At 42.7% G+C, this 26106-nt stretch overlaps 2 protein-coding genes across 2 annotated transcripts in view; one reads left to right on the top strand and one right to left on the bottom strand.

Annotated features, from left to right (window-relative positions):
- Positions 1–1051: 1051 nt before the first annotated feature.
- On the bottom strand, positions 1052–10746 carry racgap1 (Rac GTPase activating protein 1). The gene is made up of 17 exons (XM_030422490.1): positions 10565–10746; positions 9893–9998; positions 9572–9774; positions 9066–9208; positions 8507–8576; positions 8343–8396; positions 8175–8252; positions 7691–7808; positions 7327–7472; positions 6857–7021; positions 6664–6759; positions 5767–5965; positions 5262–5367; positions 4767–4899; positions 2574–2700; positions 2370–2469; positions 1052–2087 (listed from the first exon to the last, which is right to left on the bottom strand). Exons 2-17 carry the CDS (start codon positions 9975–9977, stop codon positions 2012–2014), a joined length of 1899 nt encoding a protein of 632 aa, XP_030278350.1. The 5' UTR covers positions 9978–9998; positions 10565–10746; the 3' UTR covers positions 1052–2011.
- A 993-nt stretch (positions 10747–11739) lies between these two features.
- Positions 11740–26106, top strand: part of LOC115584868 (inactive dipeptidyl peptidase 10) — a 34212-nt gene continuing 19845 nt past the window's right edge. The window contains exons 1-5 of the mRNA XM_030422734.1: positions 11740–11920; positions 18627–18741; positions 20982–21077; positions 21259–21353; positions 23386–23457. Coding sequence (XP_030278594.1) covers positions 11882–11920; positions 18627–18741; positions 20982–21077; positions 21259–21353; positions 23386–23457 — 417 coding nt within the window. The 5' untranslated portion in view covers positions 11740–11881. The remainder of the gene's footprint in view (positions 11921–18626; positions 18742–20981; positions 21078–21258; positions 21354–23385; positions 23458–26106) is intronic.

Below are 26106 nucleotides of genomic sequence, written 5' to 3'. Positions count from 1 at the left end.
CCCCTTTAAAAGAGACTGACCTTATTCAACAGAGTTCCAGCCAATTAGTGAGATGGAGATCAGCTGAGTGCAGTGAATGTGTCTCAGGTGACTGTAGTGTAAAGACACCTGCGTCTGAAGGGCCAGCCGCTGCTTTAATCAATATTCCTGGCTATAATAACACCATGAAGACAAAAGAACGCTCCAAGCGACTCCGGGAAAAGGTTAATGAAGGTATAAGTCTGGGGACGGATACAAAAACATTTCCATGTCACTGAATATTCCCCAGTTAAATCCATCATTAAGAAATGTAAGGAATTTGGCATGTGGATGTAAAGTTGGGTGACGTTTGTAGTCCACAAAACATCTCTGGAGCTTCACAACATTCTCCTAAACAACTGAAGCGACTGCTGATTTGTTTTAAAATGTATAATAACTAAGATTTTAAGACATGAATGGGTCCAAACTTAAAAGAGTGAAGTTGCCTGTATATCCGTCTGAATCAACTCTGGTGAATGTGGAAAAGAAGGCAGGGTTTAAATGTCTCTCTCAAGCTTTTTAACATTTTGTCACATTAAAATTTAATGCTTCACTTTTCCTGTTTTGGAAAGTCTATGAACTGAGATGTTCTGAAGATGTGCGCCGTTATATTAAAACACCATCATGACTCTTCTCTCGTCAGTAATGGCGGCTTTTCACCTGTGAATGCGGAACATTCACAACGGCTTTTAATAATTTTGCTACACAGCATTCAAAACAGTCCTCTGCAAACACAACATGACCCTTTTAGTGCCTTCTTAACAACCGTTGCTAGGTAATTTAGGACCCATTGACAAAGGTGACCTACATGTGACCCCTAACAACTGAAGGTGTGAACTAACCAGTATCAGAACTGAAGCCTTTTCCAAATAAGTGTATCTGCGCCTTCCGATTGAAGAGTTTATTTTTTGAGGTCACATAATTGGATGCAAACACAAGGTCTCCCCTTAACACCCCCACAAACCACAGCGTTAACGTTCAGAAAGCTAGAAAAAGGGCACCAGGGACTGAACAGAAACCACAGGACGCATTCTTGGAAAGGTAAGAAATGTATTTTATAAGTTACATAAATTTTAGAGCGTGCATTTGTGTACAAAATTTGTGCTGAAAGTGAATCAAATAATGCCACAGCAACTGAACTGGCCAATCAGCGGGATTGCCTTTTTGCACAATATTACTTATGAGTATCCTCCCACAATACAAATATCACACAGAGCAATAAACGTCAGAGCAAAATGATCAGAGAGATAACAGCCTGCCACGTAAACCTGTGTACAAATCACCTGATGATCACTGGCCGCGCAGGATATACTGGAAAACACGACGACGGGAGATTTTTAAAACGATAAAGGCCAAATCAACAAAAACTTAACACGTAGTCGAGTTTGCAGACGATGACGGAGAGGAATCTTGCCAATTAGAAAAGTAGCAACTATAGGAAAATAGATTATAAAACATTTACAGCACAATTCACTGGGGGGGGGGATGAAGACGAAACCTAATGGAAACGAATTACAAACATCAAAACTAACGAAAACGTTAAAGAAATGAAATGCCTAAGAATCAGTTCTTCAACTTCTGAGTGACACATGAGTTGAAGAACTGGTAAAAGAAATGACTCGATGCAAAAGCAGGTCGCATTAAAACTGCATATTACAGTACATATTTTCACCTATACACACACATTCTTCAAAAAGAGTAATATGCAGAACATTCTCATGTGTTACGAGGTGAAATGAGAAGCTCTAAAGACACACAAGTGTGCATAGATGGAAAAACTATTTGGTTGAAAAAATAATTCTTTTAACACATAAAACCATGAAAATACAAGTGTGAAATATTAAAAACGATTAAAAGTGGGAAGACTAAGATGGAGGCGTTAATAATCGCTCTTATTAAAGCGGTACCATGCTATGTGTTACGCATGAATGCAAGAAAGGTATTTGTTGTTATTGCAGAATCAGTAAAAGGGTTAAAGTGTAGCTGCTTTGGATTATTTGAGGAGTGGAGACGCAAAGAATTTTCCTTGGAGAGAAAACCCGACTGCCGATTTGCTCTTGCTTCCAAATCTGCAACAAAGAGACATAATGGCGGTTAATGGAATTACGAGTCAAAGTCAATAAAGCAGAGTCCATGAAGGATAATGAGAAATTGTTCAGTAGATTAACTTCTATGAGTGATGCTTAAAGGAGTCAGCTTTTCTCTTAATCTGAAAAATGTTCTTTATAGCCGTCCAGAACATTTGAATCAGCAGTACGCAGCAGTCATTCTCAAGGCAATTAATCATGAGCTCATTGATTGTAACAGAGTAGAAGCAGTGCAGGAGGGGAAGCGTCTGCGTGTGTGTTTACCTGGGTGTCAGAGACGACTTCATGCGCTGAGACAAGGAGCTGGAGGAGGGGGTTTTATTGAGCTGATGCTCTGGAGTGGTCAGAGGTCCCAGCATGCTCACTGCAACAGTACAAACATTATGATGAACATCAAACATCGACCGGCGAACCAAGCCCAGACTCATATAATCACTGCCGAACAGCACAAAGTTAACGAGCTCGTACTTCTCTCGGGGGTGGCGTAGCAGTTTGCGTTCTCGATGATCAGGTGGTCCAAGTTCGGCTGCTCGTGTTCTGCCGCCACAAACTGTCTCCAGTAATCCGCCGGCAGAGACAACAGGCGCTCCACAACCTGAACAGAGGGGGATTAGTGAAAATGCAAAAGATCAGGTCCATTTCACTGTGTTGCCTCATCCCGTTCCCAACAGTGTCGAGCTGGTTATGCAGATGCCTTTGGCAAGACACATGGGAATGACTAAAAATAAGTCTGTGGTGTATTGTGATGATCTTCTGAAGTGCAGTATTAGACAGCAAATAGTGCTCTGGTGGTCTATACGTTACGATTAGGGTTGCAACAACGTACGAGATCACGGTACAAAAACGGAAAATATCAATACAGAATTCTCACATTATGTTAATATGTTTTATTGTTATTATTGTTAGATTTAATTAAGAAGTTTTTTGGTTGAATAAATGTTTTATTAATGTCAAAATAAATCCGTTCTGACAGAAATTACACTTATACAGCAGAATTCAATGCTGTGTATAAGCTAATGCACGTAGAATCGTAACATCACGTTTTATACTACGATATACGATGAAATAGGTTTATCAATGCAACTCTAGTTGTGATAGGTCAGTTCTATCAAAATTAGTTTTATTGCCAATAGTTTGATAATGACTATTGATCATAATAATTTGTTTTCATTACTCTACAAGTAACACAGCCATTTTTGTAATGCCATTATCTCAAGGTAATGAATTACTATTTCGTTACCTTGAGAAAACGTGCTTTGTTATCTCGAGATAAAGAGACCACCAACCACGACAAAACAAAAGGTCGGTGACTCTTATCAGTCAGGGGTGCAAGAGATCAGGAGTTCAATACCAGCATGAAAAATGGCATCCTGACCACTGTTACAACCAATTTAAGCTAAATATAGCGGCTCAAGGAGTACCCATTATTGATCAGACTGTATCTCAATCTTATATATTCATACTTCATTATACCATTCAAACATCTACCAGTGTAGGTGGTTTGTTTTCCAGGCCCGCTTTGCCAACAAGATTCATTTGGTTGAAGGACTGGACAGTAACATCTGCTTTAAGTTGACAATATACAGCAACAATTTAAATACCACCTTATCAAATCACCAGGGAAATTGCAAGAGTAATAAAGTTATAAATAAGAAGTTATTTGAAAACTCCCAAACCCAACCCACAGAGCACTGTTAGTATGTCAAGGTTCATTCATATGAGTCTTCGGAAGCAGTTTTCTCAGGCTAAATTATCTCATCATCTTCTAAAATCAGCTTTTTGTTTTCACAAGACAACAAAAAAAATTAACTTGTGATCTCACGATGACAGAAAACAATGAATAAAAGAAAAATGCAGATATGGCAGTTAAGGGCTTCCTTATAAAACGCTGATTTAATAGCTTGTTAGGATGTTAAAGCTCATCTAGACTTTGTCTCGTGATAAATATTTATGAGTTAAACTGATAATCCTTTGGATTTTAATGAAATCATCTTCAAGTTGGCAGCGTTTCAGCTGTAGCCTTTTTCATTTATTTACACTCTGTAATAACTTCATTAAGAGATAGTTTTCATGGTTATTGCTAGTGGCAGCGTCCACCGTTCATGTGCTGAACACAAATTGCTTCCTTATGCATGAGAAAACTCACAGGAAACAATGTATGTACCACACTGCGCTGCTACGGTTCTTAAGTTCATCTCATTAACATCTGCTTCACTGTTTACATTAGTTAGTTCACATTAAAAGCATTCAACTTGAAATACACAGGAGCCTACTGCTGTGAGGCAGCCGCAGGAAATGCAGTGCATTTGTCACAGATGTTAACACAGACTGTCGCATAATGTGTCTGCACGCAAACAAGACAAGGACGTTTTTGGGAGTTGCCACAGTGAGCGGTGATGAAGAGCTGCAGGCAACAGACTGCAGCTCTTCATCATGTAGCTGTTGTTACATGACATAATGTAAAAATTACAGCTACTTACAGACTTCTTAAACAAAACAACATGAGTTTGTTGCTCTGTTATTGTACTTCTGTTACAATGTTTAATGAGTGTTTAGTGCAAAATGATTCTGGGCTTGTAGTTTTTAATGTAGGGGAGTTGTATCAATAACCACTGAAGAAACACAATGTACAATAGTGCACGATGAATCGTTCAGGCCTACCTTCGCTTGTCGTTTGGTATCCTGCAGGATTGTCATAGGGTCAGGGTCTGGAACTGCATGGCCCACGATGGTTGGACCGAACACTCGAGCCAGGTTAGACACGTCCATCCGAGTGTCCAGACTTTGAGCAACTCTGAAAGATTTTATGACATTCAATTAAGTCTCTGATGTATGTGAAATACATTATACACCGTTTGAGAGTGAGACTTTATTTCTTGCCTTCATTAAATTGGTGTACAAGATACACTTCTGGTGTTTATTAGATTATGAATATATTCTTGCCTGAAGCCATTTCATCCAATTAGATTTACAGGATACAGCATAATAAAACAAATATCAGTTACAGAGAAAACTAGACCCTTCTGCGAGTCAGCAAATCCCAACAGATTTTGTAGCAGGCATTTCCAAGGCATCAAAGCAGAATTAATGCTTTTTAATCATTTAATAGTGTTTGCGATATGCATGGTTCAAAATGAGAAGAGAGTGTCTGCTAACCTCTGGAGGTGAAGCATCAAGAAAGCCAGAGTGTCTCTGTTGGCCGGAGGCAGGTCACTGACGGTTTGGTACATCAGAGCAATGCTGTTGTCGTCGTCTAAAACCTCTGAGGAGGTAAAAAGGAAAACAATTTTGTCAGCAGCGAACAAGAAATAAGAGGTTGTGTGGATGTATTTGCAACTTGATCAAAATTGTATCAGACTCTAGCGACAAGTAAATACTAAAAAGGAAAAAAAAGTGAAAGATCGATCTCTCTTTTTGTTCCTGCCTGAGGTTTCCATCACTGCTCAGAACAAATTGCAAAAACAACTTAGGAAACTGCATTAAACAGGTCTGTTGGGTAAATGTCTCCTGTCAGTTAGAAAAAGTTACACAAACTTCCACTTGTATCGATATTTACCATAAATTGTTTTTATTCGGTGTGCCATTACTTTTATTTCATGAAACCCTCCACATCAGAAACGGCTACTAACAACACCATCTTATATGACACACTCGTACACACCTGCTGCGTTCATGAAGGTACGGTTGAGTTGGAAGGTGAGCAGAGGCTCCTTCAGGTTCCTCAGGAAGTCCTTCAGGAGGCCGGTGATGGCGTGGATATCGTCCACCTTGCTGAGGACGGGAACAGTTTTGCCACGGAGAAACTTCTCCTTCAGCTCCTTCACTGTGCGATCAGCGCCGGACAGGCGGTACAGTCCAGTCTGAGAGGGAATAAACGCAACTATTCACCATCTACCATTTAATTTACTCGAATGAAGCTCGGTAAGCTCCACAAAACTCCCTGAAAAACACAACTTTCTTTGTTTCTTGGTAAATTAAACAAGATATGTCGTAATTACTGAGCTATGGTGATGCTGGTAGACATCATTTTGGACTAAGCTAGATGGATCAGCCTGCTTCCAATCTTTATGCTAAGCTAAGCTAGTTGGCTCCTGACTCTGGCTTCCTACTTGGAGAACAATTCTTCCAGTTTAATTCTTAGCAATAAAGTGAATGAAAATGTTTTGTTTTTTGTGCGACAAAAAATCTTTCCAGTCTAACCTTTCCCACCATCTTATTAAAAAAAAAAAAAAAAAAAACACGAGAGAAGAAAATAACATTTGTCTGCTGACATTTAAAAAACAGCTGACATCATGTGGTCAGGCTCACGGCCATTAAGATATTGAGACTGGAGCGAAACATAAAGCAGAAGGAAGAGACAGCAGCACATTCATGGAGAAAACAGATTTGGAGCTCTTCCACAGTCCAATTATGAATTTAATATCCTAGGAACAGATTGCAAAGTCTTAGTTACAGTTCTGCCTCAGCTTAAGGGAAAGACATTAAAGATAACGACTGGTATCTGAGGCTTTTACGCATTTCTCTTTTCTGCATATTATGAGAGGAAAACTCAGCTCACCTCATGCAGGCCCCTTTGCTCGATCTCACTGATACAGTGGACTACAAGAGGAGGAATCATGGGTGATGAGTCATGGACGTAGTCTGCAAGCACGCCCTGAAAACACATGAGATATGTGGGGAACTGTGGTTAACACCGGGATAAATGAAAGCAAATAAGAGATCAATCAGGTTTGGAAAACGTTCTCACACACCTCTCCGATTTTGACTGGTGTGCATCCCATGTTGGGGATGCATGGCAGAGGGCAACGCTCACGACACTCGGGGTGGGAGACCACCCTGCAGTCACGACACTTCAGGGAAATCTTGCCAAACTTGATTCTCTTTCCGCAGGGTACACATGATTCAGGCTTAATGACCTATAAGAGACATTCAACGTTAAGATTTGAGGGGGCTGGTAAAGATTGTGGGTCAACTGTACATTCAGCTAAACCAGGACGTGACACTGTCTCTTGGCAACTCAAGTAAATGTGCTGCAGCAGTTTGACATTTTTCAGTAAGAGTGCCACTAAGTTTCTATACAAAAAAATAAAATAAGCAAACTTCAGTGTCAAGTTAAGTCAACAAAAATATAACAGAATTGTCCGTAAATCCAAGAAGAAAATGTGATTTTCAAGTGAGATTAATTCACTCTGCAATCGTCTAAAAAAAATGGCATTCTTACCGTCTTGGAGACAAACTCATGAAGACGGACAGCTCCTTGCTTCTGCGGTGTGCTTGGTGGTGGCATTTTTGCATCTCCCTCGGGGTTGCTGGGCGGCTTGAAGATGTCCTCAGACCTGACGGATTCAGAGTCCCATTCCATGGCAGCTGATCAGGAGGCAGAAAATAAACAACAGGTTACATACCACTACCATTTTCAAGTTATGAGAAAATGGACTGTCGAATCACTGCTGCTGTATAATCAGACTCAAGATCCTCAAGATACAAATAATGATTTTTTTATGTTTTGATTTTATTTTGGCTGCATTACCAACAGGGCCGAGTACTGCACAATTTAACATACTGCATGATAACAAAAATCTTACCCGTCTTTCTCCTGCTGCGAGTCCAGTAAGGAACAGTCTCAATGGTGGAAACTGCCTCAACAGGTCCTCCACCGGGAGGGACAGTCACGGTGGTCCTTGTCACAAGAGTCTCATTTCCCTGTCACGGGAAATTAAATTAAAAAAGACAGAATAACCACAACCATCCAACCACTTTGTCACAGGCTTTGTAGAGCTTTACATGAATAAAATTTCAAGCACTTTTTAAGCTGCATTTCTCAACAAATAGTCAAATTAAACATATTCCTGACCTCGAGAAAAGGTTCAAATTAAGCATCTTCCTATCTTTCAAGACAAACCCTGTAGGTCAGTTCATTTTAGGAGCTGGTTCAATGCTTGAAATTAACCACCAGCTTTTGTTTGGTTGCCATATTGTATCGGTTTTATATTTGGAGTGATAGCGGTCATGTGTAATACCACCACATATTTCAGAAATTACAAGGTGATAAGGACATCCGGACCCTACCATCTCTGAAGTTCTGCCTGTTGATCGAGTCCGTTTGGAGGCAAGTGGAGGACCATCGATATGATTTCTCGAGGAGCGCTGAAATCAAGACGACACACACGACATTTATTCCTCCAGTGAACATGGAAATACCTAAAACGGATGTCTGAGGTAAAAAGGGTCGCTTACCCTTTTTTCTCGTTTCTTGAGGCGAACAGTCCTCACAGTGGAGGAGTCCCAATCCTGTCACAGATCAAACAAATATGAAAAAGATTTCAAAATGGAAGGCGTTTATCTTACTGTAGATAATGATAGTTTAACTCTCTCTATACTCTGACAAGTGAAGTACTTACGAGAGAGTCGTCCGTCTTATCGTAGCTGATGTCTGACAAGATGGAGGCAGACTCATCTATTCTTGTCAGTCTGTCAGGAGCAATAGAATGTATGTGTTAAGCAACTCAGCAGTATTTCCCATCGCCGCCACCAAAAACATTTTTTTGCAACTTGTTTTTTCCTCAAGAAAACTCTGAATGTGAGTTTTTTTTAAAAAGTGTGCTTAAATGGTGCATTCATGTGATAATTATGGGAGATGGAAGGTGAAAAGTGACTGTTTAAAGTCAGCTTGTGAATACAATTCTGTGTCAGAGGTGTCAGATGTTCCCACGTGCAAATGAGACCCCCTACGAGGTTAACCACCAGGAACCATGTACTCTTTGTCTCAAAAATACAAACTGTGTGGCCGGAGACCAAAACTATTAGTCACATGTAAAACATGTCTATGGTATGCAGTATGATATCAATAACAATGATATTTCATTAAACTTCTATAGCGCTTTCTAGCTACTCAGTGGTGCTTCACAAAGGAGAGCGAAAGAGAACAATAATCCATAGTTGAACGTGTGGGTTAATTACCTTCGGCTGGTATTCAGGTTCGCTCCTGCCTGGCAGTTTGTGTTCAGGAAGGCCAGAGCCGAGCGCTGCTCTGCACTCAGCTGGATGCTGTTACTGGATCCCTCACTGGTCAGGAGGTCCCGGATCAGCTGAATTTGACGATCCTGTATTATAGAAATGCAAGCAGAGCACAAACGAGAAACTGTGTGAAACAGATGAAATGACAAAGTAGACAAAACCAACATTTATTGACTAGGGTTGCAGCAAAATCAGACCCTGGTTTTGGTCTAAAATCTGTTGATTATCATTCTGTGCGTGTTCTCTCAGCTAAAGTACTCAAATCTACTGTATTAATGTTATTATAATTAAATATATTTGATTTTATATCAAGTGTCATGTTATTTTGTTAACCAAAAGTAAAATGTGGGGTAACATGTACTGCAATACCAATAAACCACAATATTTTTTTAGATGATTATTCCTACCGTGAAATCTAATTTCAAGGATCATCATTTAACTCAACATACCAACTTCTCACAGTCAGCCTCAGCCTTTTGTCTGCGCCGGATCTCCACATCAACTTGGTTGCGAGCATGTTTGAGTTTGACCTCCAAGGCTCCCCTCTCAGTCTCCGCTTTGGTGAGAACCTCTTTGCAAGATCCCAGTTCCTGTTGGGACCTCAGCCATTTGCGACGGCATTCATCAAAGTTCTGTGCCATCTGGATGAAGTCTGTGACACAGGATGCACATACATTACTGATGTGACAGGGCATCGTTACAGAAAACCAGGGGCATTCGCCTCAAATGATACATCATAAAGATAAAACCAAGAACCATTAACTACTCACTGGGTTCAATGTTCTCATTGAGAAGGTCAACTTGCATCCTCAGCTTATCATATAAGCCCTGGAGGCTCAGCACAGCGGTATCCATGCTGTTCTATAGATCCAGACCCTTAAAAAAAACATACATTACATATATTCAATTAATATGCTGGCAAGTTCTGAGCTTCTTTATACAGCTTGAGCTATGGCTGCCTTTCAAGCTAAAATAGGACATCTAGAAGGGGAAATCTAAATTATACTTAAAATGAAAGGCGACGAAACGAGATACAATAAATTCATATGCTAACGGCGGTTATGGTTAAAGAGTGAGGCTGCCTTCCAATGTATTAGCTGACGTTACAGTTAAACATCTGGCAAACGTTAAGAGGAAATCCTCATGTCCTCAGGCTAATGGCAACGAAAACAACGCATCCATATTCATTAAACCCCTTCCTACCCACGCTCACTTAAAATTATTTCTCATTTGCCACAACGTCTGATTCATCTGCTTAACAGTTATATAGTTTCTTTTCTGGCTACATTTAGCTAATACAAAAAGGGCTACTTAATCACCTTAACTGTAGAAACGGTTGAAATATAACATGGCGGTTACGCGAATGTCTGACTTTAGCTGCCAGCGTTAACTTTTGTTTTGTCCTCCATGCTAGCAAATGTTAGCTAGTCACAGTTACTCACCGTTTCCGTGCAGGAGAAACGTTGACACCACAACCGTGTCGTTATGTTTAGCGTACTGCTGTATTTCCTTTTCTTTCTTTTCTTTTTTGTGTCAGTGACCAGCTTGTTGTACCTTTGTCCGCATCCTTCCGCAGCCACCACTGCATTGACCGCTTAGCATTTCAAATTTCGCCGCTAGCCAATGAGTGAAGAGCGCGGCGCCGGCGTCAGTTAATGACGTCCGAGTGCGTATTTTCAAAATAAAACCAGCGTAACGGTCGTAAGGTACACACGAGGATACCAATCGAATGATTATTGTTGTTTTAAAAAATGTGTAATTTTGTTAAAGTTCATAAAAGAAATATAGAATAAATAAAAATTAAAAAATCAGGAATGAAGAAGAAGAAAAATGCTCGACTTCCGGTCACATCCTTCAAAAATAATATATTCCATACTGTCCAGAAACGGTTTTTTACAGGAGTGCGTAAGTGGAAAAATAACGAACTACAGGGTGTGTAGGCTCCTTTATTAATTACACTTGAACTGATACTGGGGAAAAGTGCCTTGAATTATATCCCTGAAGGGGCAGTCAAACGTTGGTTTAATTATCACCATGTGTCAAAAACGGAGCCAGTTTAATCCTACACGTGACTTGTTAGTGTTTTCGACTTTGACCAAGACCCCAGTAAGCATGTCTCTGAAGTTTCTTCAGAAATAAAGACACTGCAGCATTGCTATTCAAAAATATACTACTATGATCGTATAACACAACTAAATGATGAGTTATGTGTTATGGAATTAGACTATATGTCAGTATTCAATCACAGTACCTACTCAAAATGAGTAAGTAAAATAAGGATATTTTAGTATGTTCACTATTTTATGCATATTTGTGTTAATTCGCCTTTTACTGCATACCCATGCACATGCATATATGCACCTATATCCCAACATCCCTACCTAATTTATATATATATATAATCTACATAAAAATATCTGGATTAAATGTGATTTATTTTTCATTTTATCATTTTTTATTATTTTTTTTACTTTCTGTAGGGATGCTGAAACGACCTGGTAAACCAAGACACACAACCCCCCCTGTCATGATTAATTAATTAATCAATATAAGCAGATTGGACATGAATTGGCGTATGAGTGAGAGAGAATTGGGGTGAGGGAGGGAGGGAGAGAGAGAGAGAGAGAGAGAGAGACCACCAGCCCGCTGAGGACAAACTTGAAGAAGCAGAGCATGCAGAAAAAGCTCCGCAAGACAACAGTGCAGCAGCTCGGCGGGTTTGAAGCTACAGACGCGGCAGAGCTTGTTGGGGATTTACAATGATTGCCACAACTCAACAAAACATGACCACGGAGCTGGTATGTGTGTATTTTTTTTTTATTGTTTTACTAGTTTTTCTTCAGATTCAGAGCAGTGTGTGTGTGTGTTGGTGTATGTGTGCAGCAGCAGCAGCAGCAGCAGCAGCAGGGGATTCCTCATGTATGACCACAATACGATGACTATCGATTTGCGTTATGGCCATTTCACCCATTCAGACTTTCCCCGTCAATACTCATCTCCTGGACAGGCTTTGACTCTGTGCACTGCGGTAACACGACGTCCAGTGTGTCTCTCTCTCACTCTTGTTGTCTTTATGTCCCATGCAGACTTTATCAGGATAATATCTGCAGTCTAATATTCAGATATGAGGGATTGTCCCAGCAGCAGAGTGTGTGTCCCCCCCCCCTGCAGCCTGACTGGACCTGCACTGTGACAAAAAGGGTCTCAAACCTACAGCCTGCACTGTGTGATTGATTACCCCGCTGCTGTGTAGGTGTATTGTCAATGGACAAAGATTCTGGAGCCTCTGTTCTGTCTTCAAACTAACAACACATGACACACACACACTGAAGTGCATGTCTGAAATCTCATTAATGCTGATTGTAAATGATTGTTTGATGCAGCTCCTCCAGTCAATGTGACTTTTAATGGATCAGTTAAAAGGCAGCCCGCCTCAGTTTATGTGTCAGAGGCAAGTTTATGAGCAAAAAAAAAAATCAATTTGATGGAGATTACATGTGTTATACACCTACGTGAGATATAGATATTACGCAAGGCTCACACTTGATTTTATCGGCTTAACGTGAAGAATTGTAAATCAGTGTTTTAACTGAATGAAAACTGATGCAGGGATAAAATGCTTGCATCACATTAATCATCATCACGCTGGTGTTACACTTGGGAACACGACTCATACTGGATTTTGGGGAGTAGAAAAATACATAATGTATATAATGTATAAATAAATATACAGAGTTGCAATGATCCCTCAAATATAGGTGTTAAACTCCCGTGTCAAAGATATGTAATGGAGTTTAAGGAGTTTTCAAACGGTGTATATGAGCAACATCATCGTCAATAGCAGTAAATCTGTGACAGACAGGGCCCAACTCATATTCGATTCTTGGCACCAGTACCAATATTGGATAGTACAAATATTCCGATATCAATACATCAGCTGACGTACAAAACACTTTTGGACGTGTGAGAGAGAAGAGTGACTGAGGCGGGAATATTTTACAGCTGACATCAGTGCACTGAAACTGGACTCAACTGGAAAAGTGATAATTATACATTAGCCCGGCATTATTTCTGCGTTATGTTCAATAAAAACATACGCGCCGACACCGATATATCTGTGACAGGCCGATATCGACCAGCAGTATCAGCTAAACGATAAATCAGTCGGGTTCTATGAAACACTTCATATTGTAGGATATTGTACAAATTCACAATAACCTTTGTCCTCCAAAGTGACACCAGTGCACTGAAACAGTAATGAGTTCTCATATTGATACATATCAGCCGATAAAACCAGCCAACAGATATATATCGATCGGGCTCTAATATGCATTGCTGTGTCCATCCTTTAATAAAACCTGTTTCTCTACAATTCAAAGGTCTCATCAAACTATCACCCTCCTTCAATCACGAGATCATAAGAACACAGGAAGTGACTGAGAGACGACAGGAGCAGTTCATTTATTAGTCAGATTACATCTAATTGGTAATAGGAGCTGATGTTTGGCGTCAAGCGACGCGCACCGACCTTTAGTTCTTGTTGTGTGATCGCACCGGCTAATGTAATTAAACTAGTCTGAAGCATCTGAGCGGTAATCCTGCAGCGTTAGTGTCTCCTTCAGAGGGGCCACACAAGGCAGCGGCGGCGGCGCTTGTGGACAATCCATTACCGGTAAATGTCACAACATTTCATTGCAATAATCTCCGATCAATGTGTTTTACACGGCCAGGCAATTAACGGGGGAGGCAAGTGTTACTGACTGTCATGTTCGTCTCTGTTGGTGAGAAAATTGCACCGGTTTAGAAGACGATGTGGGGCCACGAGACGGAGGGGGCAAAGAGTAATTCAGCAGCCGACGTTAACCCGACTGGTGATGCCGCTCTTTGTCGTATCCAACCAAGAAAGCAATTGCTCAATTTCATGCCAGAAACAAAAAACATAATGCTTTGGTTCTGGTTCAGCTAATCCCCGGCATTAAGGAAGGAGATAGCAGTGATTTAATTAGTTTTTTTTTTCAAAGGCAATATTGTGTAACATTCATCCCCAACACTGATAATGTGGCAATATGTCACAGTGGATTCTTACAGAGCACACCATGAGCATATTACAGGCTGTATTTCCGTGTCAGCCCGCTGAAAAATGACTTATTTTATTCACATTACACTGTAACTGTACATCATGTCACCCTCAGCTCCCCCACCATGTGTTTCCCTGATGCTGTTTGTTTCCCCGAGGCAGGAAACTCGGTCAGCGCGAGGGGCTGGACATGCCGAGGAAAAGCTCCCCTTCACACAGGACTCCTTCTTCTTTTTCTGTAGAGTAATTTTCGTATGCGTGATGTGGAGCCTGAAAAGAATAAGACAGTAGGGGCAGCCTTGCAGCAGTGGAGGCTAAAGCGGCAGGTCTTTTCATTTCGTAAAGGCTTGTGCTGCATTGTCTGGCAAAAGCCTCCAGGGCCAAAAAAAAAAAAAAACTGCCCAGTTTGTCCCATATGGTGTTTTATACCACCTACTGCTTCTTCTCCTCTTTTTTCTTTTTAAAGATAAGGAACACAAAAGGGGAGAAATGGTGGTGCAGTGAGTGGGAGCGCACAGATTCCTCTGATAGCCTAGATATGAATCAATATTGAGCTGTGGTAGCTCATTACTACAGCAGGTCGGTTGCCATTTATTCCAGTCACACTGAAGTTACCGCTAATGATGACCTTCATTTCCAAACGGGGCATTGAGAGGTATCGACAAGGTGCTACAGACGTGGCTTACTTGCTAATCTACAGCTTCCCCCCCCTCGTGAGCTGTAACAGTGAATCATTAAAATCAGGAGCGTGTAGGTTACATTGATCAGACTGCCTCTGCATGGTTGTGGTGATTCCATTGATGCCTCTGCCAGTGACATGTGCCTTCATAAAACATCACCAGCCTGATGTGAAAGAGAAGGTTTAACGACGATGCAAATCCAGAACCAGAATTCCCCCCCCCCCCCCAAAAAAAAACTGCCTGCATCTGGTTCCCCCCTCATTCCTCTGCATGTGTGATTTATTGTCGGATTCTCCGCGCCTCAAACACACAGAAGATGGAGTTAAGGAGGTCTCCTGAGTCTAATTTATGAATTCTTAGCAGCGCCTGGATTTTGCGCAACCCAGTTGTGTTTGCATGCAGTGCAGTGTGAGTAATTGTGTTTAGTGTGGCTTGTTTTTTAAATTTTTTTTATTGTGTGCGAACTCAATCAATACAGTTGGAATTGTTTGATTTTGTGTGCAGGAGACAGTTCGCCGGAATCAGTTTGTCGGCAGTTTTGATAAAACTGGGTCCAGTCCAGAAAGGGAGGTTCTTAAGATGAAACTGTGGAAAAAGGTCAGAAAAAAAGGTCTCGCTCGTCCATGTGGAGGTGTCATAATTTGCAGGAAGCAGAGCCCAGCAGAGCACGTCTCTTTAAAAGTCTTCTTTATAGCTGTGTTCTCGCTATTAATTGTTTCCCTCTGGACCTTGTACAACCGTGCACCTTATCGATTCTCTCATTTGGTTGAGTGAAAACCCCCGAGCTCTGCTGGCAAACGCAAAAGCTCCCTCTTCTCTAATGTAGTTTTGCAGGGTTTGCCAAAAAAAAAAAACAGAGAAGAAAAACCCCCAAGAGGATTCCTTCCAGGAGAGTTATCCATAAACATAAAGACGTTATATCTGCATTCTCGCATCCTTTGGTGTTTGACTGACGCGTCATCTTCTTCTTACTCCGGCTCCCGTGGGATCACACAGGCTGAATAAAATAGATGGCCCACTTAAGAAGCTCTATGTGTGATTCATTTTTGCTCTGGCTCAGCAGAAAACCGGCTCTCGGATATATTTGGTTGTCCGTCAAGGTGCTGACTGAAATGAGTCCGGCCCGTCATTCAGCTCAGCTCCTCGTCTGTTCACCTGTGCCAGCAGTTTGTGCTGCATTAGACTCCCGCAGACATGGTGACCAGCCGCACTGGTGGACTCTGCTTCTGATTCTGCAGAGCCCGTCTTGTAAGACCGTCCTCATTCGCACAAATGTGGGATTTCCTCCGATCCGTCTTAACAATGTTGCGACCTTAATTGGAAGTGCGTTCTTATGTCTGGGCTCAGGGGAGCGATAGCAGCGCTGCATCCCATTACGAGGATGTTTCAGCTCTCACGTTGCACTCAGTAATTAGAGGGAGGTCTGGGGAATGAAAACACTTTGTGATGGAATCAGTCAAGTGGAGGAATTTAATTTAAAACGTCTATTTATACTATGAGGATCAATGTTAGTCTTCGTATTATGTTTCATGATGTGATGTGTCGATTCTAGACAAGAATAAGCTCATGTCTGGAAATGTTTTGTGGACTGGGAAACGTCTGGATGCTAGATAGAACCGACCAGGAAGTTGTCCGTGGAAGCCGTTTGGAAGAAGGGAAGAAACTTTTAAGGTGATTGGGCGAACTGTCTGTCCGTTGCCTTACATCATCAGATCTAAGAGAGGAGAGCGCCACCATCACCAGAGTCAGTTAGCAAATCAAACTTTTATAAGAAGAACATCAACAACTGAGAAAAACCTTCAGTGCTGCTCGTTGTTCTACCTTCAATGACACAAACTCTGCACTTCTGATAAAACTGATGCTCCAGCAGCGACGCTAACCAGTTGCATCTCCTGCCAGTCGTCCAACCAAAACCACGTCCGTGCACTCACTCTCGTAGGAAGCTGATTGGTTTAACATCTGCGTTGCATCCATCACGTGATCTTGTGAATCCAGCTGCCTCGACAAAGCAGATAAAAAAAAAAACCCTGAATTCTCGTTTTTGTGTGAGCTGTTCCTTTAAGGAGATTCACTTCGTAACAGTTCAGTCAAACAGAAAAGTGCCGAAGCTGCAGTGTTTGTCAGTATTGACTGTGCGCTCCCAAAGCCTTCGTAGACTCCTGTAGGTTTCTTTATCTGATGGAAGGATAACGGCGGCTCGCTGAGATACTGCGAGCCGAGAGGGGGAAGGAGATACGGAGCTCCTGGCATCAATCAGCGAGCTCTGGCCTGCACGGAGAGTTCAAACACCGCTTTGGCTCTGCAGGTGCAACTGGTAGTGGTTTTAATTTGAACATGCTGTGGTTCTCTAAGCCAAGGAGATCAATTAATGATGAGACCTTGGCAAGGGCTCTGTACTTGGCAACCAGTCCAGATAGTATCCCTCCCATTCATCTCGGGTGTAAAGCTCAACACGCTTCCTCACAATGAGAAGTTAAAAACTCCTCAAACCAAGTCTTCACAGTGATAAATGATGATTTTTTTTTTTTATCTCGCAGCTTCTGGATCGACTGCGCTGACCTTTTAATCTTTAACTCCTTGCAGAATTCTCCACTGTGACGTCTTCCCGAAACGCTATTTTGACTCCAGTTATGTAAGCGCTTTGTCAGTTTTTCGGCACTTTAACGCACCATGTGTTGAGGGGCTTTTACTCGGATGGTGAAGGGAGATAAAGAAACATATGTTCACGGCGAGGAAATGTGCTCGGTGGGTGTGTTGGTTGCGGCGAGTGTGTCCGATAGCACAGACTGTCGAGACAGCTGGTGTCTCGCAGGGAGCAGGGAGGAGCAGCAATCTGTTGACCGGTGAACCATAAGGATGCCCTCCTTCCTTTCCGCTGCCCGCCCGCCCTCCCTCCCTCGCCAAGGCCTGCTGCAGGAAGGCGATATAGGCGGGAGCGTGTGAGGGGTTAAGCGAAAGGGGTGGCCGGCTATAATGAAGGCGAGGATTTCATAGCAAGTCTACGATTGAACTCTCGCCCTCACAGCGGCCTTGTGGCTCCGGCGGTGGCAGCCACTCATTATGAGGGAGCGGAGCGCAGCGTGGGAACGCCATGCAATCGTGTTTAAATGTGACTGATACTGGTGCAGGCCTCATTCAATCACTTTCCCCCCCTGAGCGCGTGCAGAGGGGTAGACGGAGAGCCTACAGCTGAAGCTGTGCTGTCTGCTCGACTCATCGTGTAGTTAAACATTCCCATCCACTCCTCCTTATTTTTATTCCCTCGTTAACAAGCTGGTGAATGAAACCCCCCCGTCCACCGAAGCAGCGTGTCCTTCTATAAAAGCAGATTGTGATTTCAGGCACCACACATTTCCTGGTAGCGTCACCCATCCCTCCCCCATCCCTCCTCCAATCTCTGTTCTAGAGAGAACAGCCTGGCTCATCAGTCATGTAACAGGTGAAATGAGGCGATGATAAAGAAAAATGATGGTGCGGCCCAAAATTACTGCTGCAATTACAGCCTGAGCTCGCATATACGCAACAATTTTATGCAGTTCTCATATGGAAAATTAGTCTAATTCAGCGGGATCCGTGCGATGCAGGAGTCTGTCTCAGATTCCCCCCCGGAGGCTCGCTGCACTAATATGCCTGTCGGGGAGACATTTTAGTGAGACTATGGAAATGAAGCAGCACTAATGTCCTCCTTTCTAGGCCGTGTTTGCATTCAACACCGTGTTTGTGTGTGTTTGTTTCTCCTGTTATTAGGACCTGGGGAGTTCAGACGGTCCTCCGCGGAACTGGAAGGGCATCGGGATCGCCATGGTGGTGATCCTGGCTGTGATGTCTCTGGTCATCCTGTCCGTCATCCTGCTCACGCCGGGTAAGAGAGAGCTGTCGGAAAAGTGGAAGCAACAAAGTCATAGAGGAGAGGAGTTGCAATGTGGGGAATTAAAGGAACGCTGTGAGTTTTTTGGGGGAAATGTAGGTTCAGGTGGAGAGTTCGCTGAGAAAATCAATAGAGCTCAACAGTGACCGCCCACTTTTTTAACGGCTCCGGTTCCGGAAGTGAAATTGCCATTCATTTACTCCATTGACGTTTCATAAAATCCTTATATAAAGAGTTTTAGGCCAATCAGCTAGGAGATGAATCGTGACCATAAAACATTTAATTCGGCGCAAAAAAAATGTTGGAAATCGGAGAAAAAAGCAAAGGTACAAGACTGTGTACATAATTATCTTAAGAGTAAAGGAACTACTCATCCCATAAACCATTGCGAATGTAACAGCGACGTCTCTGATTGGTGGAGCTCGCTGTTACCATGTAAATGTTTACCAAACCTGCAAATTTCATGTTGGGGTGAACCCTTAATAAACTCTTCTCCTCATCACTAAATGAACGCAGTAGGTCAGAAAGTGAAATCATGGTCGCTCTGTGGTAAACGATCGTAGAGTTCAGTGTTAGCAGTGACTAGCTAACATGAAATTCGCGGGTTCGGTAAACATTTCCATGGTAACAGCGAGCTCCACCAATCAGAGACGTCGCTGTTACACTAAAGGAATGTGGGTAGTGTAGTACTTCTCCATGACATCGCGAATAAAACATGTTTTTCTCACAAAAGATTGATATCATACGGACCTGTGACTTCTACAGGATCATATATCATCGTTAGATAATCTGATAACTCGTGGTGAGTCTACTTTGGATGGTTACGACATTATGGCCAATAATCAAAATCTATATGCAGAATATGAATGGCATTTTAACTTCCGGAACTTCACTGTTGATCTCTATACCACTCTTATGTTTGTAGATTGTATATGAAGCTGTAGGCAGTTAGCTTAGCTTAGCTTAGCACAAAGACGGGAAACAGCGGGAAACTTTCCAGTCTGGCTCTCCAGAGGTAACACAATCCTTCCACCAGCACCCCTGAAGCTCATTAATTAACACATTATATCTTTGTTTTATCATCTTTAGTTTGATCCGTACAAAAACCACAATGTAAAACCAATTTAATAGAGGGTTTTTAATCTCAGGGAGCAGTTTCCAGGCAACCAGGAGAGAAATCCAGGAAGCTACTGCTCCCAGCCATGATTATAAACTCCTGTAAAAGTGTTGTCCTTACACTTTGGTACAGATTAAACGAATTATTGAGTATAACCTCTTCATTAGTGAGCTTTAGAGATGCCTGTGGGCAGGGCTCTAAATAAGCACCAGCCACGGGCCAAGTGCTGGTAAAATATGCAAGTGGCTGGAAGATTTCCTCGTCTCGCCAGCTGAGGAACAATAAGAAGCCGGTAAGCCATTGGCCACCGCACAAAAATATTAATTTAGCACGCTGCTTGTTGGACTAAACCAGACTAGCTGCTTCTTTCTGCTTCCAATCCTGATGCTAAGCTAAGTTTATTCAACATACAACATTTATAAAAGTTTATTTTACAAAAAGTCGACAAATGCTGTAAATGTGTGAAACATACAACTTGTTTTATTTTATGCATTTATTTGTTATCATTACTTTTTATTCTGTTATGTTTCATCAACAATTTTATTGTCTATCATTATTATTTTAGCGTATTTTATTTTATAAGCAGTTTAGTTTTTATCTTTAATATTTTTATTGTTTTTTTCATTACTCACATTTAAAAAACACAATATTTCCGAAAATAACAACATTTCACAAAACAACATTTCAAACATCGGGACATGTTCTTGTATTCTCCGACTTGTTGTTGCGTTTTGATCCTCAGAGCCAACACAGCTTGTTTTATCTTCCATTGTTTATCCTTTTATTTTTTTTGATTACGCATATTTATTTCTGTCTTATTTGATTCACTTTTTTGTTTAGTTGTGTTGGGGAGAGGAGGGGGGGGATTAGTCTCTAAATCCATGTTTGTTTTCCAGCGTCCTACGCATTTTCAATCACTTGTAAAGCGTTTTTGAATCGCGCTCTGATTCGTGTGGAAAGGTGCTTTATAGAGAAAGTTTGTCTGACGGATGCCAAGCGTGACATTTTAGAAATGCAAATAATGACTCCCAGGCAGGAGCGGAAATGTATTCCAGACTTTTGCTTTTCTTTAAACATGACGATGAACTAATTAACTCCCGTCTCGTTGCCTCTGAAGACGAATCTCACTTGCTGCTCCGCTCCCACCTCACCATGGAGGATCTGGAGAGTGAAGAGTTCAAAGTTCACGACCCCTGCGTGGCCTGGTTGAACGGTAATAATCCCCCGTTTTCACTCGCTTATTACTCCTGAGTGACACAGTGCCCCACTTTAATGATCTCACCTGAGACTGAGCCTCAGGTTCACTACTTGTAACCGCCTCTTTCTCTTGTGGATTTAAGTCGTCGCTGTAATAACACACGACCGTCTTCTCTGAACTGTCTCAACCCTGTCAGAGAACGAAGTGGCTGTTCGCAGCAGGGAAGGACACGTCCTGTCGTTCAGCCTCAACAGCAACCTCACCACGGCTCTCCTGGACAACAGCTCCCTGGTGAGTATTTCTAGCATCGCAGCTTATGAAAAGAGAGAGAGAGAGAGAGCGAGACGGGGGACAGATTTCAGTATTGATTGGCTCACATCCACTCGCAGACAGCTGGACAAATTGGCCGTCCGAATTCAAAGTGAACGCTTCCAGATCGAGAGAGGGAGAGAGAGTGAAGCTGTAGAGTCCCACTGTGCCACAACCCACAGCTGAGACCAAAAAATAGATTTGGCAGTGACAGTGTCAGCTCATTTTTCCCCCCCCCCCTCGAATCTGCCTTGCTCTGTGAGCCCTCAACATGTGCCTTCAAAGAGAATTTTCCGAGCAAGGGTATCATCGCCGCCTCTGCGTAGACGCTGACAGACTTATATGGGTCATCACCACGAGGAGCGCAGAGCCCGGGTTGTGTTGTCAGGTTGAAAAGAAGTCTCTCCTCTGTGCTTCTTATCTCTGCGGCTGTTGATCATTCCAGAAAGAAGAGAAAAAAAAGATAGTTTTCTTGTGTGAATACCAAGCAAACATGGGGTTTCCCTGAATATATAATTTGCTGAGGCAGTTTTTTTTTTAAACTGTACATAATGTCAAAGTTTGGGATTCAGATTCACTGTCGGTGAGAGGAAGTTTGTTGTGAGGCACTTTTCACAATCGGGGTCACAAAGTAATTCTCACTTACAGAAAACATCTGGAGAAATATTTAAATCAGAGGAACGAAGACTAAAATAAGGACCTTTCCTTACCTGTGTTTTATAAACCAGAACATTTTATGGTGTATGTCATTTAAACGGCAACATCTGTTAAGATTATCAGTACAAACGTTGTCATTTTAAAGCTGTTTTCACCGAAATCTGCTCAAAAAAACGACCTACTCGTGAGAAAACTGAGAAAAGTGCTTCATACTTTATCCACTGAGTCAGATTTTTACCATGTGTGGTATTTTTTGAGCGAACTTATCCTGATTCCATTCATCCTATCACCTGATAAATGTTTGTTTTTTGCTTACTGTCCTTATGAAGAGAAAATAAACATGAATAGGAGTTTTAAAGAAAGATTTGGTGCATGATTTGTTGAGGCTGGTGGAAAGATAAGAGGCATAGTTTTTTTCTCAATCGACAATAACAGGACTGACCTACGACTTTTATCTCAGCTGTACGACCCAACTTCCCAATCACATGTGGAAAAATACACACACCTGAGGAGTTTTCCTTTCAAAGATGTATTCAACGTTGCAAAAGAGCCAAACTATGTTTTCCTAAACTTACCCAAACAGCGTCAGAAAATAGAGAATGAATAATAAAGTGGCCTTTGTCGCTTTCTTGTTATTAGAAATGAAGTCATCCTGGAGCAACAACAACACAAGTCATTAAACTATGACATCAGCTTGACTGGTCGGTTGCATTTATCGTCCTGAAACAACAATAACTGATGATTTTCTGGGAACAATGCCAACATGCCGATATCAGATATAGAGGAAGCTATTTTTAGCTAAAAAAGCTCTAAAACACGCTCCTTAAATGACCTGCTCAGCACTGACAGAGACAATTAGAGACCTGCTGCGGAACATAATGAAGCATTTAGCAGCTAAAGATCCAAAAACAGGTAAAAGAGAGTGAATGTTGGACTTAAGATTCATCAGGTGGCTGGAAACATGACTCAAAAGGAATGATAATAATGCTGGACGTACAAAAAGGCCACAGATTGTCCATATCAGCTTTAAATTTGATGATTCGTCAGTGTTGTGCTCACATTTTTATTGTCCCCAAGGGGGAAAAACATTAGTTACTTGAGGTCTAAGATAATTAAGTAGTAGATTTGAAAGTTCCCCAAAGCAAAGATAAGCAGCTGAACCGCCCTGCAGGGAGAAAACGCCAGGAACTCCTCATGACAAATCACACAGTTTGTCAGCAATCGATACGAAGCCGTTATGAAGAAAAACATCCAAAGCGCCTCGAAGCCGACTCGCTCCATCCACAGGAGAGCAAACTGAACCTGCTGCTGCTGCTGCTGCTGATGTTGTCTGTTCTGTTCTGTCTTTCACCTACAGGACCTGACCGCCACTAAATTCCAGGTGTCTGCGGACAAGAGGTTTGTCCTGTTGGCGTACAACATTCGCCCGGTAAGTTTTCCCCCCTCTAAATACCAAGTTGACTCCAGATTTATTCCAGAGCGGGGCGACATCAGGCCTTTCAGAGGAAACAGCCAGGGCCATAAATTACCCTCAAGTATCAAAGACGAAGCTGTTTGCTGCCGCTCACACACCTCCACGTGTCTGGCGGGAGAAAACAAACGGGCGACATGCATCTTAATCAGAGCCTTCGATGAAACAACAGAGAAGAGGTTGAGGACGAGACTGTGTGTGTGTGTGTGTGTGTTTGCTGATTCTGCTACTGCAGCAGTCGTTAGCTCCGTATCACACTGACTGGAATAACATATGGGGGAATTGAATATTTAAACCGGCTGAGGGTGGAAGGTGCAAGGGGGGGAAGGTTGAAGGAAAGCTTTCGGAGTGAGTGATCAGTGTGTGAGGTGGAGGAGGAGGGTGGGGGGGGAGGGAAGGGGGAGGTGACGCCAAGGAGATGAAGAGGTAAAGTTGGAGCTGCAGTAATGAAACAGCTCCAGCTAGTTCGGCGGAGAATTTTAATGAGGAGCGGCTGACGAGAATCACAATCGCAGGTGGTTTTCCAAGATAAGCGTCGCAAAACACAGATCTTTTGCTCCCTTTACTTAACTCAGTGCCTCCACACACTCACACACACACACACACATTGCCGTCTGACTCTGCAAACACCCGCACCATTAATAAATAGCTGAGACGTTCCTCAAAGGGCAGGCAAGTTGTGTAATGTGCGAGTAAATCGGCGAGGGGAAGAAAAACAGAATTAGCGGGGAAATGAAAGCCCCTCAGCACATTTCCCCCGCATTTTTATTAAAAAATCAGAGAGCAGATCTCGCCGCCGCCGCTGCTCTCTCGCTCTCTCGACACTCTCAAAGCCACAGTCGCTTCTTTCTCTCCCGGGTTTGTTCCTTTTGGAGATCTGCTGTTGCGCCTAATCACTGCGCATCACATCTTTTTCTCCGCGTTGTGTGCGGTTGAATGAGCCTGTTGCTGTGCTACAGGCAGCGCATCCCTCTTTTTGTAACTGAATTATTGAGCGGGTTAACAAGCGTCCAATCAGTTCTCAGATATCTAAAGGGGGGGGGGGGGGGGGGGGGGGGGGGGCTCAGATCTTTGGTCTTCTTTTGGTTGATTCACGCCATGTCATTAGCATACTTCCTTTGATGTCAGCAGGAATTGTCTGCCCTCCTCATCTGTATGCTCGGCGTGCACTCGCGCTCGAAGAAGCAGAAGAAGAAGAAGGAAGAAAAGCAGGGACGGTGGTGGAGACGCCACCTGGAATCATTTGTGGTGTTGTGGAAATGGATATGTCTGTTTGTGTGTGTGTGTGTGTGTGTGAGGGTCCCTGTCGTTCTAGCTTCCCCGTCTTCTCTCTCTCTCTTTCCGCCGCTTCATCTTCCTCACGTCTATCTCTCTCGGGGCGGGGGGTTTGTGCTGACTGAAGCAGTTTTTTGCGCCCAGGCAACCGGGCTTTTGCTGTTTTGGAAGAGGAGCAGGAGGCACGCTGTTGAGAGTGGCAGAGGATGAAACAGAAGAGGAGAGAGAGCGATGGGGGGAAAGCCACTCGCAGCGGAGAGAGAGAGAGAGAAAAAAAGAGGGGGCTGGGATGAAGAAAAAAATGGGTTATGCACCATTTGCCCTTAGATACACTGCCCAGTGGAAATCAATCAGAATGGTTATCAAAGAATGACAGAGATGCTAAGAGGAGAACGCTGCAGTACAGAGGGATGGATGAGTGCGAAGTTAAAAGATGCCTCTCTGGATCTCGTTTTAGCTCTGGAGGCTTCGTGCCTGCTGTGTGAAAATAAATTGATTCTGATAAGAGGGGTAATACGTAGAAGTGAGTTCGGGATTTGAACGCGAGGAAGCAGATTTCCTGCAGGAATATCGGTTTGAATTAAACAGGTTTGTTTGCAGGAGGGGGAAGAGAAGACCGACAGATATTTACTGAATAAAAAAAGAGGGATGCTGAAGAAGTTTGGGAGTAGATGAAGGCTTCTGGGATTGATGAGCGGAGGCAAACGGACCGGTGCCTGTCAAGACAGTGTAGTGTCGGGACAAACAAACTAAAAAAAAATAAAAATAAAAAAAAAGCCCAGGGAGTCGAGTCGGCACTCTGCAGCAAACGCTGATGGGTGCTGTTACCAAAGACAGCGCATTGTGATGCTGCTCCGAAATGCTTGTGAGGCAGAAACGCCGATCAGACGGAAGGATGCTGTTGGTGTGCCTCGTGTTAAAGGTGCTGTAATCTCTTTGTCACGTTATCCCACGGCATCTTCTGAGTGTCCCCCCCCCTTCCTCCTCCTCCTCCCCCGTTTTGGAGACACAGATCCAAGAGGGGGGGTTGGGTAGTAACCGAGGAGGAAAGCGATCTGGAGGATTTATGATATGTTACTGGCAGCCACATTAGAATTCACTCCTGCCTCTCGGAGACAGATGCTCTCACTCTCTCTGTCTGTTTATCACGCGGACGCACAATAACGTACAGCCCTCTGCCACCGGCTCCATAATGTTAAATCATGAGCAGGATCTCTGGGTTCCTTAACAAATCATAACCAGCTGATTGAACACGGCGCTCTTGGCAATGCTGCCCCCTTTGGTCTCGAAGAGCGATGCCCCGTCAGCTCCCTCCCTCCCTCTCTCTCCGCA

The sequence above is a fragment of the Sparus aurata genome, chromosome 7 (genome assembly GCF_900880675.1).
Source record: "Sparus aurata chromosome 7, fSpaAur1.1, whole genome shotgun sequence".
Taxonomy (NCBI): domain Eukaryota; kingdom Metazoa; phylum Chordata; class Actinopteri; order Spariformes; family Sparidae; genus Sparus; species Sparus aurata.
This window is presented reverse-complemented; position numbering and strand designations above follow the sequence as displayed.

Bases quoted from the DNA above. Each gene is read 5' to 3' on its own strand.
- racgap1 (XM_030422490.1), bottom strand. From the start codon at position 9,977: ATGGATACCGCTGTGCTGAGCCTCCAGGGCTTATATGATAAGCTGAGG. The intron at 6,760-6,856 runs GTGTGTGAGAAC...ATGTGTTTTCAG, and splicing joins CACCAGTCAAAATCGGAGAG to GGCGTGCTTGCAGACTACGT. The intron at 4,900-5,261 runs GTTAGCAGACAC...AAAATCTTTCAG, and splicing joins TTGATGCTTCACCTCCAGAG to AGTTGCTCAAAGTCTGGACA.